This window comes from Nelumbo lutea, chromosome 2 (assembly GCF_056320005.1).
Source record: "Nelumbo lutea isolate HS-2025 chromosome 2, American lotus-T2T, whole genome shotgun sequence".
In the NCBI taxonomy this organism is placed as follows: Eukaryota; Viridiplantae; Streptophyta; class Magnoliopsida; order Proteales; family Nelumbonaceae; genus Nelumbo; species Nelumbo lutea.
The window spans coordinates 33,506,456-33,523,207 of NC_142685.1; the positions used below are offsets into that span (position 1 = coordinate 33,506,456).

General features: G+C 37.2%; 2 protein-coding genes across 2 annotated transcripts in view; one reads left to right on the forward strand and one right to left on the reverse strand.

Annotated features, from left to right (window-relative positions):
- Nucleotides 1–998: 998 nt before the first annotated feature.
- On the forward strand, nt 999–13,416 carry LOC148869729 (uncharacterized). Its single transcript, XM_088969930.1, has 6 exons — nt 999–1,338; nt 1,513–1,639; nt 11,393–11,563; nt 12,084–12,383; nt 12,479–12,645; nt 13,108–13,416. The coding sequence occupies exons 1-6, from the start codon at nt 1,323–1,325 to the stop codon at nt 13,269–13,271; spliced, it is 945 nt and encodes a 314-aa protein (XP_088826056.1). The 5' UTR covers nt 999–1,322; the 3' UTR covers nt 13,272–13,416.
- A 2,486-nt stretch (nt 13,417–15,902) lies between these two features.
- The window catches only part of LOC148869730 (bifunctional aspartokinase/homoserine dehydrogenase 1, chloroplastic-like), a 32,916-nt gene continuing 32,066 nt past the window's right edge, over nt 15,903–16,752 (reverse strand). The window contains exons 17-18 of the mRNA XM_088971499.1: nt 16,581–16,673; nt 15,903–16,299 (exon numbers count right to left, since the gene is read on the reverse strand). Of these exons, the coding sequence (XP_088827625.1) occupies nt 16,054–16,299; nt 16,581–16,673 (339 nt within the window). The 3' untranslated portion in view covers nt 15,903–16,053. The remainder of the gene's footprint in view (nt 16,300–16,580; nt 16,674–16,752) is intronic.

Here is a 16,752-nt window from a genome sequence, read left to right on the forward strand (position 1 = left end):
CTCGGACCCTTTTAATATTATATTTATTAATAAATACAATTAATTATTTAAAAAATACTAATTATAAATACTGTAATAAACTATAGTTTTTAATAAATACTATATTTATTAAAATACTGTATTTATTGAATATATGGCTAATTAATTAAATACTATTTATTAATGAATATTGTAATTAATTAAGTGCTGTTAGTTAATAAATACTGTAATTAGCTAAATACTTTTAATCATTAAATACTTTATTTGTTAAATGACTATTAATTAGTAAAAGTACTGCAATTATTAATTTACTATTAATTAATAAATACTATTGATTAATTAATAAATTCATTATTTTTTTAATGTAATTATTAATACTATTTTTAATAAAAACTGAATTTATTAAAATACTATTAATTATTAAAAATATTGTATTTATTAAAATACTATTAGTTATTAAAAATACTATAATTATTAAAATATTGTTAGCTTTCCCCCTATTTTTATTTTCTTCATTTTATTGCTTTCCCCCATTTTTCAATATTGTTGTAATGAATCTTCCCTATTTACTGTCTCCACCTTGTTACATCTGTCTCTGTTCCTCCCCCCGTCTTCTTCCCTCCTTTCCTCTATTCCTCTTGTGCAATGCAAGAAACTAGGTTCCTCTGTTCCTCTATTAGACTACTATTCATCTATATATAAAACAAAACCAAACCCCACCCTTCTTTCACATCAATTGAATGCAATGCAAGAAACTAGGTTGGATTATTTGAGTAATAGCCACTTCGTTGTCAACCAGCATTGTCGCTTTGATCTTAAGGCAAGCACTCAAATATGAACAGTGGAAAAAAAAGTAATATAATTTCATAAATTAAAGAAAATGATGAAATGAATGAGAAAATGGTAATTTGAACAGCTCAGGGGGTTTTGTCTAATCGCTAAAAGTTCAGGGGTCTTTTATCACTGACTATATTAAAGGGGTTATTTATAACTGACTCTATCGTATCAATCTCCTTCCTACACAATCTCTCTCTCTCGTTCGCTCGCTAAACCTGCCATATATTGGGTCCCAAGGCCGCAAGGCGTAGGTGTGATATGACAAGAAGCCGCTCTGAAATCCGATTTGACACAGTTGAAAAGATCGATCGAGTTCACTGCCCAAAGCCGAAGGATTCAAAAGGATGTTCCAAGAAGCTCTCGATTCTCGAATTCACAACTCACATCCAACTTCGACAAAGAACTTGGGCTGCCTGCTGTGTTGAGTTGGCAGCGACGTCAAAGCCTTGTGTGAAAGAAAGCTAGTATTTGCTGCTTCCTGCTTGTAAAAGTTTGGGTTAAAATTAATGAAGGACGAAGAGGGTAAGTTTACTGTTCTCCATCGTCTCGTCACCCCTGCATGATGCATACAAAATTTATGGATGAATAAGAATATAAGTACGTTGTTAAGTGCCTAGCATGTAGAGATGAAGTAACAAAACAGTTTGAATCAGCTGGTGAACTGAATCCCTTTATTTATTTATTTGTTTTTTGCAGGAATCTTAAGATCATTCAGGAAAGAAATACCAGCTCATTACACGCTTAAGATCAAGTCATTTTCTTCACTTGCAAAGTCCATGGAGAAATATGTTTCTGGAGATTTTGAGGCTGGAGGTTATAAATGGTATCATCAACATTATTCCCATCTCTCTATCTTTCTCTTGTTTTCTTTTCTGCCCGATCGAGTATATATAGTTCAGATGCGTGTGTGCTGCACATTGTATTGTTTTTTGTTCAAGGGGACCTCACCCATGACCCATCTTCGACTCTCTAGATCTGTCTTTTAATTTATATATATCCTGTCTAAGATTGTAGCGTCAACTTCTTGTTACTATCATCTAAGTGATGATGCGAGGTTGATGATCAATTTATGGTACAAGTTTCGTTAAGGTGAAGTGCCTTCAAATGATTTTATTCAACTTCCTTGGGGTCAAGTCTCCGATAATTAGTGGATTTTACGAAATGGATGAACGGGTGGTCTGTAATCTGTATATGAGAAATTGGTGGGTGTGGGTGTGCACTCATCCACACCACACCTTGTGGTAGCAGTCCACACCATACCACACTCAATAATTATTCTGAACTGTGGATAAATTATATGGATTGTACAAAACGCCACCGTGGGTGTGGGCCTGTCTATACGACAAATTGCGGAAGGAACCAATCCACACTACACCACACCATACCTGTTCTGAATTGTGGACATTCCATGAATCTCATATACGTTTATGAATGATCTACACCAACATTTTAAAAACAACCCGAAAACGGAACTGTTCTAGGCCATAAAAATAAAAAAATAATTATAAATAAAAAACGATAAAAATCGTTGAACGGGTTGATGGTTTGAATGCTCGGGTCAATGGGTTGTTGACCTTTTCAACCGTTTTTGGCCAAAAACTAGGTTTGGGGTAAAACGGAACCGCTTGCAATCCAACCGTCCGGGTCAATGACGGTTCAAAAACCTTGATCTACACCGTTAATCATAAATATCCAATTTTTGCATTGTATATGATAAATATATTGATAAATGCATCAATGAATTAATATTAACCAATAAATTTTAATTTTTTTATAAAAACAATAGTAAAATAATTAAAATTTAAAAAATATATTTTAAATATTTTAAATATAATTTTATTGATAAAGCATTAAAATTAAAAAAAAATTAAGTAAAATAATTAATATTTTATTGACAAATATTAAAATGTGAAACGGACAATAGGGTAGCTTTTTAGGGAAAGTGTGAAGTAGGGGGATCAAAAATCAAGTGTGGATGGTCCCTAACCACGAGATTTTTCCATAGATGAGAAATTGGGGTGTGGACGGGACCTGTCCACGCTATATTGGGGTGTCTTGTCCACACCCAGCCGAACGCGACCAAATCTCGTGGACAGGACACGGGACTTACACCATTCCGAACACCACCGGTGTGGTGTGGATTGGTGCTACCACAGGGTGTAGTGTGGACTAGTTCACACCCACCAATTTCTCATCCACACTACAGAAATTGGTGGGTGTGGACTGGTCCACACCACACCATGTGGCAGCACCAATCCACACCACACTACATTCAACAACTATTCTGAACTGCAGATAAATTGTGTGCATTGTTCCGGCCACACCCATGATGGCGTTTTGTAGGTGTAGTACACCACACTTTTTGATTCCATGTATCTCATATACATTTTATGGGAGATCTTATACAATCAATCATAAATGTCTATTTTTTGCATTTTATATGGTAAATAAATTGAAAAAAATGCATCAATAAATATGTAGACAACAACTGTATTTTTTAAATAATTAAAAATATTATTTTAATTATTAAAAAATAAAAAATATTATTTTAAATATTATTTTATTGCTAAAAATATTAAAAAAATTAATATTTAATTAATGAAAAAGAGTAGAGAAGGAGAATTGTCTGACTTGTGCTAGATCTAACATTAAAATTTATTATTTTATTGATAAAATTAAAAAATTAAAAAATTAAAAATTAAAAAAATTAAAAATTAAAAAAATTAAAAATTAAAAAAATTAAAATTTCAAAATTATTAAAAGATTAAATAAAATGAGAGTAATTGGACCAATGTAACACAAGTACGTTACACTGAAACCTTCTCACAAACTGTCCACACCATAGTTTGAACCATCCACGAGAAAATACTATAGACGATAAATTGGGGTGTGACCAATCCCTGTCCACGCTATTTTGTGGATGGGGACCGTCCACACATAGAAGAACACCATATCTTACTGTGCACAGGACCAAAACGGTCCCATCCATGAGAAAATACTTATAAAGTTTATTTCCTTCTCAGCTAAATTACAAAAAACCCTCGGGGTCAGTGACAATTACCTTGTGAACTTTCATTTGGAACATATAGACCCCCTAAACTTTTCACTTTGCAACAAATACCCCTTGGCTGTTAAGTTAGATGATGGAATGCATTAAATTATCAAGATGCCCACTTAAACTTTCCTTTTTTTCTTGCCCTTCTCTTAAACCCTAATTGACTCAAAATACCTTTTCACTTTGTAACGAATAAGTTAGATGATGGAATGCATTAAATTATCAAAATGCCCACTTAAACTTTCCTTTTTTTCTTGCCCTTTTCTCTTAAACCATAATTGACTCAAAATACCTCCATTTTCTCCAAACCAAATCAGCTAAAATACCAAGAATCATTTCATTGACATAGAAAAACAAGTTTCTTTAAATTATTATTTCATTGCTCACATGGATGTCTCTCTTCATCTTAAATTCTTAAAATATAAAGATTATCTACTCCTTCCTCCATTTTAGTTGTATATTGAATTCAACCAAAAATATGCAAGGATCTATTAAAGCAACCAAGAGGACTTCAGTACTATATTTAGAAAACTAATCAAATCATACATAGTTCATTTAAAAGAGTAGTTTGGGGACTTGAAAAACTTTAAACTAAATGAGGTTTTTTTTTTTCAAAGCTAAGTGGCTGAACTTTAATGAAGGGGTATTCGTCGCAGAGTAAAATTTCAGGGGGGGAGGTCTTTGTCACAGATGAAAGTTCATGAGGGTAATTGTCACTGACCCATAATAGAGGGGGTCTTTGTTGCAAATGAAAATTCAGAGGTAACTGTCACTGAACCTGTAGTATAGCTGTATAGGGGGTCTTTGTAATTTACCATTCTTTCTTTCTTTCTTTCTTGTTCATTTTTCTTCCGGAGTTTGTTGATGGCCTCCCTGGGAGTTCACCCCGGTACTGAAATTGCCAGGGTGTTAGGCAACTGAGAAAAGATGGGCCTAGGCCTACTAGACTGATGACCATCTGTTTCCACTAAGGTGGAGAGCTCATACATGCCTTGTTTTGTTTGCCTCCCTACTTGCATAAATATAATATATGTTACAAAGCCAGAAGCTGTCTAAATTATTCTAGTACATATAATATTATAAACCATTTGAGATGGAGACTTATTTTAGGGGTTTGTCTAGGGTTCTGTTTGGATACTGTAGAGAACATTGATGTGGGCCCCACAGCTGTGGTCCCACTTTGTTCGTAGGGTGGAATGTATCTAGTCACAGCTGTGGTTGATTTATGATTATGTTATTCTAGTTGTTATTTACTTTTCAGTTTTATATTGTTGTGTTATGATGTAAACACCAAGGGCAGATGTGTCCTTTCATGTAACTAGCATAACATATAAATATTAAATTAAAGTGGCGGCGGCAGAATATTGAGATTCTGTTATTCTCCTCAAAACTGTGTTCTACTGCTCTCTCACCACTCTTTCTCCTTATTCTTCACTTTCTCTTCTCTTCGAACTTGAAGTTTCTTAGTGATCAAGACTGATAGCAGTCTTGAACATCTACATGGTATCAGAGCTAAGTTAGGGTTTCTCATGTGAGTCTAATACCAGTCGACCACATGAGAATCTCCTAGGACTGGGAGCTGAAAAGGAGGAGTTCGCAGACTGATTCTTGGAGATCGCCAGAAGTGCTAGCAGTTGTTGGAAACTTGTTAGGGTTGCAAAGTGTTGGTGGTCAGGAAGGATCAGAAAAGACTAGGGTTCGGGTAACCCTAGAAGGCAGCGAACACTTTTTCCTTGTAAGTTATTTATTTTCTAAGAGAAGTTAGATCAGAGAAGATAGGTTGGACCTATCTGGAGGGGAAGGCCGAACTATCCTAGGGTTTTCTCTCTGCGATTCACTAGGGTTTTACAGCAAACCCTAGGCCGAACTTTCTCAACTATGTTTCTCTCTTCACTAGGGTTTGAAAGTAATCTTGCGACATGCCCTAGTGTTTGATTGAACCTTGAGATTTATATATACAAATTCTAGGGTTTCTTATTAACCCTACTGCAAGTATATATATACAGTACTTAGTGGATTGTGCAATTGAATTGTTCACTTTAAGGACTGATTAAAACCCTAACTCTCCCAAGCATATTAGACCTCTTTTAAGCTGTTTTTCAGAGTCCTAAGGGGTTAGAGCTCTACAGACAGCTACTGTTGTGTTGGCTAGTTGGTTTCAGATCAGAATTATCCCAGTTTTGTGCACATACACTGTGAATACAGATCAGGCCCATACTGTTTTTTGATTGTGATTGATAGTCCAAGTGCTGTTTTGAGACTTGATAGAAATGGAATTTAAAAATCAGGGAGAAGGCAGCCTTGGGAACATCAGTTATGGTAATGTTTCTAAGATGGGTGGTTAGATTACGACTGTAAAGTTTGATGGATCAAACTATTTGGAATGGGCCCAATCAGCCATGATGGCTATTGGTGGAAGAGGTAAATTAGGGTACCTCTTGGGAGATATGAAGGAACCTCCTAGGGGAGGCCCGACATATACCAAGTGGATTCAAGAAAACTACTTGGTTATGACATGGCTGTGTAATTCTATGTAGCCTCATATTAGCCGGAATTATTTGTGAGCAAAGACAACTAAGGAGATATGGAATGTTATGAAAGAAACTTATTCCCAACCCCTTAATGTTGCCAGAGCATATGAATTGAAATGTGAAGTGAAGAATCTTAAACAAGGAGAGAGACTGGTTTCAGTATATTTCTCTACCTTGCAGTCCCTGTGGCGTGAGATTGATCACTTAGAGACTCTTGAGTGGGAGAGTCCCAAAGATGCACAGATATATAGAAAGCAGGTTGAGACAAACCGGGTATTTGAGTTTCTGGCGGGCCTAAATTCAGAGTATGATATTGTACGGCAACAGATTTTGACTAGAGACAGTGTGACTCTCTCTCAGGCTTACTCATTTGTACATAGTGAAGAGACCAGAAGGAAGGTTATGATGCAACCTCAGCCCCCCACACCAGCCTTTGTAGCGGTCACACCCAAATCAGGGGGTGATTCAGAGAAGGACAGGAGGAATGAAGACAAGAAGGATGTGCTATGTGAACATTGTAAGAAGCCCAAACATACAAAAGAGACATGCTGGAAACTGCACCCTCACTCGGTTCCTGCGAAGTTGAGAAGCAAGAAGGGCACTGCTCATGTAGCCGTGAACACTGATTTAGCATCCTCATCTGGCACAAAAGGAACATCTTTAGAGACCTTAGTAGCAGTTCGGGCAGCCCTAATACAGTTAGAAAAGGAAGTTGGAAATTCAGCTCAACCACCGCAGTCTTCATCAGCACCTGCCACATCTGCCTTTGCACATTCAGGTACTCGAGCTTCAGCCTATCATGCCTCAGCTCCAGGTACTACTGAACCTTGTTGGGTAATAGACTCAGGTGCATCTGATCACATGACTAGCTTGCCTTCACTGTTTACTACTTACCATTTGTCTTCTGATAGGGATAAAGTATCTATTGCTGATGGCTCCCTGGTTCCTATTTCTGGAAAGGGTGACATCAAGTTATCAGATACTATCTCCCTGTCAACTGTCTTGCATGTTCCTAAGCTTGATACTAACCTTCTTTCAGTCAGTAGTATTACCAAGCATATGAACTGCTCAGTAACCTTCTTTCCTGACCGATGTGTTTTCCAGGACTTGGAGACGAAGAAGGTGATTGGGACTGGCCGTGAGACGAATGGGATCTATCTGCTCGGAGAGAGGTTCCATCAGGGAGAGTCGGTTGAGAAGATGTCTTTTGTTTCTCAGAGTGTGAGTCTGGTTATGCTGTGGCATAACCGATTGGGTCATTTGTCTTTTCGGTCTTTACAGAGTTTGTTTCCTGCTTTATTTGAGTCTATTGAGTTGTCTCAGTTACAGTGTGAAAGTTGTGAGTTTGCTAAGCATTGTAGAAAGCCTTGTTTATTGAGTAATAAAAGGAGTGATAATTCTTTTGATATTGTGCATATTGACGTTTGGGGGCCTTATCATATCCCTTCCATGGGTGGATACAGATATTTCTTGTTATTTGTTGATCATCATACCCGTTTTTCTTGGGTTTATCTCATGCGTTCATGAGATGAGGTACCTTCCCTGACCCAAAATTTTCACCAAATGATCCTAACCCAGTTTGATGCCAAGATCAAAGTTCTTAGATCCGATAACGCAAAGGAATACTTTGCTAAATCATTGACATCTTATCTTCTTTATCATGGGGTTATCCACCAGAGCTCTTGCCCTCATACACCTCGGCAGAACGGAGTTGCCGAATGGAAGATTAGGCACATTTTGGAAGTGGCTAGAAGTCTCATGTTTACTTCCAATGTTCCTATCCGTTTCTGGGGTGATGCTATCCTCACGGCGGTACACCTTATTAATCGGGTTCCTTCTAGGGTCCTTGATTTGAGATCTCTTTTTTCCCTTCTACACCCTCGTGAGGACTTGTTTTCTATTCCCCTTAAGACATTCGGTTGTACAAGCTTTGTTCAGCTTCTCGGACCCCATCACTCCAAGTTCGAACCCAAAGCCTCCAAATGCATCTTCCTTGGTTATGCACAAACTCAAAAGGGTTATTGTTGCTATGATCCTATCTCAGGGAGGAGGTTTGTCTCCATGGATGTCACTTTCTTTGAGGGGACACCCTATTATCCTCGGGTTTCCCCTCAGGGGGAGAGCAGTGAGAGTGGGGGTTTGAGTCCTTGTCTTTAGGGGGAGAGCAGTGAGAGTGGGGCAGTTCCTTTACCTATTCCATTGGATGATGAGAGTTGCAATGTTGAGGGTAGTCAGAGAGATCAGGAGTTGAGGGAGAGCTGCAATGGTGAGTGTGGAGAGATCAGGAGTTGAGGGAGAGCTGCAATGGTGAGTGTGGTCAGAGGGATCAGGAGTTGAGGGTCTATCACAGGCGGTGCTGGCAGGTTGATTCTGATCATCAGCAGTCCTGGCCAGCTCCAATCTCACCTCCAGCTCCAGGTCCAGGTACTACAGTCCCAGCCATTGCACCTCCTACAAATGATCTTGACCTTCTGATTGCAGTCCGTAAAGGGAAACGACATTGTACCACATCTACGACCCACTGTATTCCCCATTTTTTATCCTATGATTGCCTATCTCCTACCTACAGGTCCTACCTTAGCTCCATTTCCAATGTCCCTATTCCAAGAACAGTGCAAGAAGCCCTATCCGTCCTGGAATGGAAAGATGCAATGCAAGTTGAGATGGATGCCCTGTTGAAAAACAACACCTGGGAGGTAGTTGATCTGCCCAAAGGAAAGAAACCAGTTGGATGCAGATGGGTATTTACGGTGAAGCATAATGCAGATGGATCTATTGAGAGGTATAAAGCTCGGTTAGTTGCAAGAGGGTTTACACATACTTATGGCATAGATTACTTGGAGACCTTTGCACCGGTAGCCAAGATGACCACTATTCGAGTCCTATTATCCCTTGCAGCAAGTCACACTTGGCCTTTATACCAAATGGACGTGAAAAATGCATTTCTGAATGGCGATCTGCAGGAAGAAGTTTACATGCGTTTGCCTCCTGGATTCTATGATGCAGAGATAGGTAAGAAGGTCTGCTGTCTCAACAAGGCTTTGTATGGTTTGAAACAGTCACCTAAGGCTTGGTTCGATAGATTCAGACTAGCCCTTGTGAAGTTTGGTTATGTACAAGCCCAGTCAGATCATACCCTATTCATCAAGAGGGTGGAGCCCTCCTTGACACTACTGATGGTATATGTTGATGATATTGTGGTCACAGGGAATGATAGCCATGAGATTGAGTCCCTTAAACAGCTCCTTCATCAAGAATTTGAGGTGAAAGGCCTTGGTGTACTCCGGTATTTTTTGGGTATTGAGGTTGCTAGATCCAAACATGGGATCTTTATCTCTCAGAGGAAATATGTCCTAGACTTGTTGGCAGAAACTGGAAAGTTAGGTGTCAAGCCTGCAGATACACTAATTGAACAGAACCACAGGATTAGTGCCGAGAGTAGGGAGCTTCTTGAAGACAAAGTTATGTTCCAGCAATTGGTAGGAAAGTTCCTATTATCTCCGTCTCACTCGGCTAGATATTACTTATGCTGTTAGTGTTGTCAGCCAATACATGCATTCTCCTAGAACCACACATCTTCTTGCACCAGAAAGAATCTTAGCCTACTTGAAGAGATGCCCGGGTAGGGGTATACTGTTCAAGAACAACAACCACATGAAGGTGGAGGTCTATACAGATGCTGATTGGGCTGGGAGTGTTGATGACAGAAGGTCTACCTCAGGATATTGTGCCATTGTGGGAGGAAACCTTGTTTCCTGGAGAAGTAAGAAACAAAGTGTTGTCTCCCGATCAAGTGCTGAAGCAGAATACAGGTCCATGGCCAACGGAGTAGCTGAAATCCTATGGCTAAGATCTCTACTTGAGGAGTTGGGCATTGAGTATGAGAAGCCCTTGATGCTGTATTGTGATAATCAAGCAGCCATTAATATAGCACATAATCGAGTGCAGCATTACAAAACCAAACACATTGAAGTTGACCGGCATTTTGTACGAGAGAGGGTCTCATCTCAAGAAGTATGTCTCCCTTGCATCACATCTAGTATGCAACTAGCGGACATCCTCACTAAAGCCGTATCAAGAAAGAAGCTAGAAGCAGATCTATCCAAGTTGGGAATGATAAACATCTACTCCCAACTTGAGGGGGAGTGTAGAGAACATTGATGTGGGCCCCACAGCTGTGGTCCTACTAGGGTAGAATGTATCTAGTTGTTATTTACTTTTCAGTTTTATATTGTTATGTGTTATGATGTAAACACCAAGGGCAGATGTGTCCTTTCATGTAACTAGCATAACATATAAATATTAAATTAAAGTGGCGGCGGCAGAATATTGAGATTCTGTTCTTCTCCTCAAAACTGTGTTCTACTGCTCTCTCACCACTCTTTCTCCTTCTTCTTCACTTTCTCTTCTCTTCGAACCTGAAGTTTCTTAGTGATCAAGACTGATAGCAGTCTTGAACATCTACAGATACCACATTAAAATTTTAGTTTAGCAGTTAAGCCACAAGCGTGATGAGAATGATTCATTATTTCTGTTACTCCATGTTTTGTTAGACATTGTTAATGGATTCATCATAGAGAATGAACTAGTGCTACAACATGCAATTCAAAACAATGAAGCCATTCAACATCAAGGGATAGAAAATGGACAGAAAAGACACTAGGTAAAAAGCAGGCGTACAAAGAATTGCTTTTTATTGGGTCTTTTAAAAAGAGGACTAAGTTCTTCTTTGATTGTTTTTAAGGCTGTAAATTCAGGAACTGAGTTGAAGAATTTCAACTGCATTGGACCTAGGTCCTAGTTAACTAGAGACCCTTCAAAATTTATCATCAGATTCTTAACCCAGGCCTGTCCAACATTATTCTTCTTTCTTTAATTTGCTTCAAAAGGACGAAAATGTTTGGAGTATCAACTATTAATTCTCCAAAGTTTTCCAACAAAAATTTCAGCTTATGGTTTATTAAATCCAAATGGATTGTGATGGTTGCAGGAAACTGGTTTTATACCCAAATGGGAACAAGAATAGAAATGGAAACGACCACATCTCTCTCTACTTGGCAATATCAGAGGCAAATTCTCTCCCTCCTGGTTGGAAGGTTAATGTCTTACTCAGGTTGTTTATCTTTGACCAGTTACAGGACAGATACTTGACTTATGGACCGTTCATTCTGTTCAAATTTGTTTTAATTTAGATTAATTCTAATCCAAACCTGGTCCATTGACACCTATATTCTTATCTTCTATCAATGGACCAGATATTGGCTCAATCCAACCCAATCCAATATAAATTCATTGCGGATGGACCAGGACCAATCCAATCCAATAAATACTTTGGACCATTAAATCTGGACTGGTCCAATCCAATATGTCTTATTAGTCCGTCCAATCCATCCAAATTGATTTTGGTTTGGATGGGGTTCAATCCAAAACCGGTCCATTGACACCCCTGGGAACAACTTTATATTGGAGGTTCATCCTGACATACATGGAGTGATAGCTTCTATGGCATTTTATTTTTATTTAGGATCTTGGATGATGGTGAATGAAAAAAAATGCAGAAGTTATGTTTTATGTTTTCAATGGATTCTTGTGATTCCTTTATCCTTGAATTCCCAAATTTTCTGCATTTCTCTTGTTAATATTTCATATACTTTGCTATTTTATGCTCACAGTCAGCATTAACTGTTTGTAGATGGTAATGGGATGGCAAACCGATTTCATTCAATGATGACTGAGTGGGGTTTTGCTCGATTTATCTGTCTTGATGTTTTCAATGACCCTGCTAATGGATACCTAATTGATGACACTTGCTATTTTGGAGCTGAAATCTATGTCAGTAGGGAGAGCAATGCAGGAAAAGGGGAGTGTTTTTCAATGATGGGCCCACTGGCTTTTAACCATGTTTGGAGGATAGAGAAGTTTCCTGAGTTAGTTGAGGAAATTTGTAACTCAGAAGTGTTTACTATGGGTGGTCATAAATGGTAAATGGGTTTTATGTTTTCCTAGTTTTGCAGTTAACTATAGCACTTAAAATTGGTATTATTCCATCAATCTTCTTCTGGGGTTGTGATTTCAGGAAAATGACATTCTATCCAAAAGGTTCAAAAGAGGGAAAAGGAAACTATCTTTCTTTGTATTTGGTATTGGCCGATTTGTCAACCCTTCTTCCAGGAAGAAAAGTGTATGTTGAGTTCACCATGCGAGTAAAGGACCAAATCCATGGCAAACACATGGAATGTAAAGGTAATTTGGTGATATAGGCTTTGTTGGTATACATATCTACCTCATTAATTAGTAGCTCTTGAAATGGTGGCTCTTTAAGACATATTAACAGGATCAAAGGCAATGGAAACTACTTCCAGCTTCATTTACCTAGCACCTAGCCTGAAACTGAATCTGGGTTTTCAATAAGATCCTAGGTTTGTGTTTGGATGCATGTAAAATGGAGGAAAACTGATTGATTTCTTTGGAAAACAACTCAGAGTGGTTGAGAAATGCAGTGTTGCCATTTTCCTAAATTAGCACTCAGCTTTTGAAAAATGTTCACAGCCATTTATATGCAACCAAGGGGGAGCTAGAGCAATTCTTACCCATATGTGGTATTCATTCCTAAAAATTGTAGCTTGCAATCATATTAAAGATTTGATTATGTTCTCATCTGTGCAACATGTGTGAAATTGAAAAGTTGAAAGTTTCTAATTGTAGGTAATCAATGGTTTGGTGAAGGGAGCATGTCTTGGGGCTGGGCCAAATTCATACAACTCAGTAATCTGATGGACGGATCAAAGGGCTTCCTGGTGGATGATCTCTGCGCCATTGAAGCACAACTGGATTCCCTTGGAGTAGCAAATAAATTGTTTGAGAAGTAAAATGGGATTCTTCCTCGCTTTCTTTTGGTGACAAATCTCACTTAATCAGAACTCTTTTTTGGTTATCTTTGCTGAAGAGTGAAGTCCTCATTCGGAGTATGAAATATGTACAGTGACAAGTAGTCTTTTGTTTTTGACGCCTTAATGGGACAAGTAAAATATGTACAAGACTATGGGGAGTTCCTATCAGTAAAAAGGTTTTAATCATTAAAGTGCATAGGTCTGCATATTTTGCTTTGCACTAGGGTGATCATTTCTAGCCTGGCCTGCAAATTTCCGGACTCAGGCCAAGGTTGTTTTCAAGCCCGGCCCAAAATATGTGTGTTCTTTGTATTATTTTATATCTATTATAATATGACAATATATGACAAATATTATATTATCTCATATAATAAGGGATAATTGTTCAAAACCTACTTGTACCTTTTTGATCTTTCAAACATTCAGTCTAATAGATAGAACTTAAAAGGACCAAAATGTCTCTTAACTGTTCATTAAATTTTCAAAACATGACATTCTTTCATTTCTCTTCTTTTCTTACTTCCTCTCTTTCTTCTTTTTCCCTTCCCCTCTTTTCCACCATTGCAAACTATATATAATGGACATTTCTCTTCCTTTCTCTCTCTCTCTCTCTCTCTCCTCTGTTCTTCAAACACCAGTTAATTATGTTGTATCTCCCCATTTTCTTTTCACCTGCAAACAGTCAAACCAGTAGGGAACAGAAGAGGAAGGGAGAGAGAGAGAGGCACAAAAAGTAAATTAAAGGGGAACAGAGAAGAAGATGAAGATTAAAATGAAATTATAAAAAAAAAAGTTGACGAGTTGACGGACACATGAAACAGCCATAAACATTTTCTTAACAGATGGCCTATTTTGTATTAGAAGGCCATCTTTTATATATATATATATATATATATATATATATATATATATATATATATATATATAGGTTTTGAAATTATAAGGCATATATAAGTAGTTTTATGGGTATATATAAGTAATTATCTCTTAATATAATATAATCAAAGTTATAGGCCAGCACATGGGCTGAACTTTTATTTTTAATTCTATTACTATTTTATTCCAATTTTATTGTAATTTTTCAATTTTTGTTTATCTTGTTAATTTATTTTAACTTTTCATTTATCATGTTAATTCCATCTTACAAGGCCTATATAAATAGGTTTTGAAACCAATGAGACATATATAAGTAGTTTTGTGGGTATATACAAGTAATTATCCCTTAATACAATATATTCAAAGCGATAGGCCATAGCTTGGGCTATATCCCTTATGATAGAGGCATTAAGTATATGTTTAGTATAGCTTTCATTTACTCACTAAATGTTTGTATTTGATTTGTTTGCAAACCCGAGAAAAGTAATAATGAAACCGTTTATTAACTAAGCGCCATTAGACACCACATCAACATAACAATGAATAAATGCCTAACCATTAGGGGAAGCATTAAAATGAAGCTTCCCTCAATGGTAGGCATGCACATAAATCAATGCCAACTTTTGCGAGTCTTTATGTGTACAAATCAACATGATTGGCCTAAATGTTGAAGTGGCACCTATGTGGCAATGTTTATTGAAAAAACACCTACGGTTCCAAACATCGCTTAAATCTGGTCTGGGTTCAACCCATAATCACCCCTATTTCTTTCTTTTATAATGTAGGGCATTTCCTTCTATTTCTCCGTTTTTTATTTTCCTTATTCTTTTTGTATGACTATGGGCATTTGCTTTAACTTCACGACTTCACATCTTATATATATATATATATATATATATATATACTCTTTTTAGGCTACAGTCTCTAGACACGTGACAATCTCATTTTTCTAGAATTCTAAACATGTAGCATTTTCTGAGAAGTTGTTAAAACCCACAACCCACTACTACCATTCAGACAAATGGCCTTCTCATTTTTTGAAAAACTAGACATGAGACAATTTCTGAGAAATTCCTGCTAAAACCCACAACCCATTATCAGGCTGCAGCCATCCACCATTTAGACATGTGGCATACTCATTTTTCTAGAAAGATAGACACATGACATTTTCTGAGAAGCTGTTGTTAAAGCTCACAACCCACTACCACCATTCAAACACGTGGCATCCTATTAATTCAAGAAATAGGATTCAAAAAGTGGGTAATTTTGCTCCTAAATATTCTCAATAGACAAATATTTATTAGCTTAACACATGTTTATCTATAGTCTATTAAATACAAATGGTGGAACCCGTTAAAAGATTACCATAAACCCACATTTGTTTTTAAATGATTTTTTTTTTTCAAAAAGAAAATACTTTATTAATTAAAAACTTGATTTAACTTTTAAAAATAAATAACTCAAAATAGATTTACTAGATAAATAGTAAATACAGAAATACCAAATAAAGTAATTTATTGTTTACTAATAAGATCTCATTTAATATCTTAAATCAAATTAAAAAAACATAAATTAATAGTGGGTTTCAAATAAAATAGATCAGAATAGATTATCAATTACAAAAATACAAGACCCATATTAATTTTTTTTTAATTTAATTTTTGATAACTAAATAATAAACTTCAAACTAAATTATACACACATTTAGTTACCCCGTACTTAACACCAGAGTCGTAAGAAAAAAAACACACAACAACAACTTCACGACTTTACATACACATCACGGATCGTTTTTTAGCACAGCGTGAAGTCACAGGATGGGGTGCGTTGAACAAATCAAATCATACACTAGGATGATGGCTCAAATGGCATACAAAAAATAAATCTATGAAGGAGCACCAAGATAAGAGGCAAGTCGTAATACATCATTAAATACTCCACCAGCTGTAACTTGGGCTCCAGCCCCCGGCCCACGGACAATCAGTGGCTGTTGCTTGTATCTTGATGTTGTGAAAGCAATGATGTTATCAGATCCGGAAAGCTGTGCAAATGGGTGATCATTTTTGTATCTCCTTAACTCTACAAGCCCAGTTTTATTAACCGCATCCACCACGCCAACATATCTCAGCACCTTAAATATAAAAAAAAATCATCAGATGCAAGAAAAAACCCCACGTGTACAACACACAAACACTTCAATGGAAGCAATATATAAAGCACAAAGTTCATAATGTTGTTTGACAAAGCGTGCCAGGAGCTACACTCCTTTAATCCTAGCTAACCCACCAAGAAAACTACTGCAATTAGATTAGGAGATCATCACCAGAGAAAAGTATTGATTACTCTAATGGACATAGGATCCTTTGATGGCTTCACTATAATAACATATAAGAGATGCTAGCAGATACTCACTTCGCCTGCAGCCTCGGCATCCTGTCGATTCTTTGCCATGTCTTGGTCGAATTGAGGAAGCTGCTGCATGAATTCTTCAGCTGTAGCACTAGCCTGCAGCAATATAGTAAGAGAACATAGCATCATTGATAAGCTAATGAGCTCCAAGGTTCACTATTGCTCGGTTATTTCA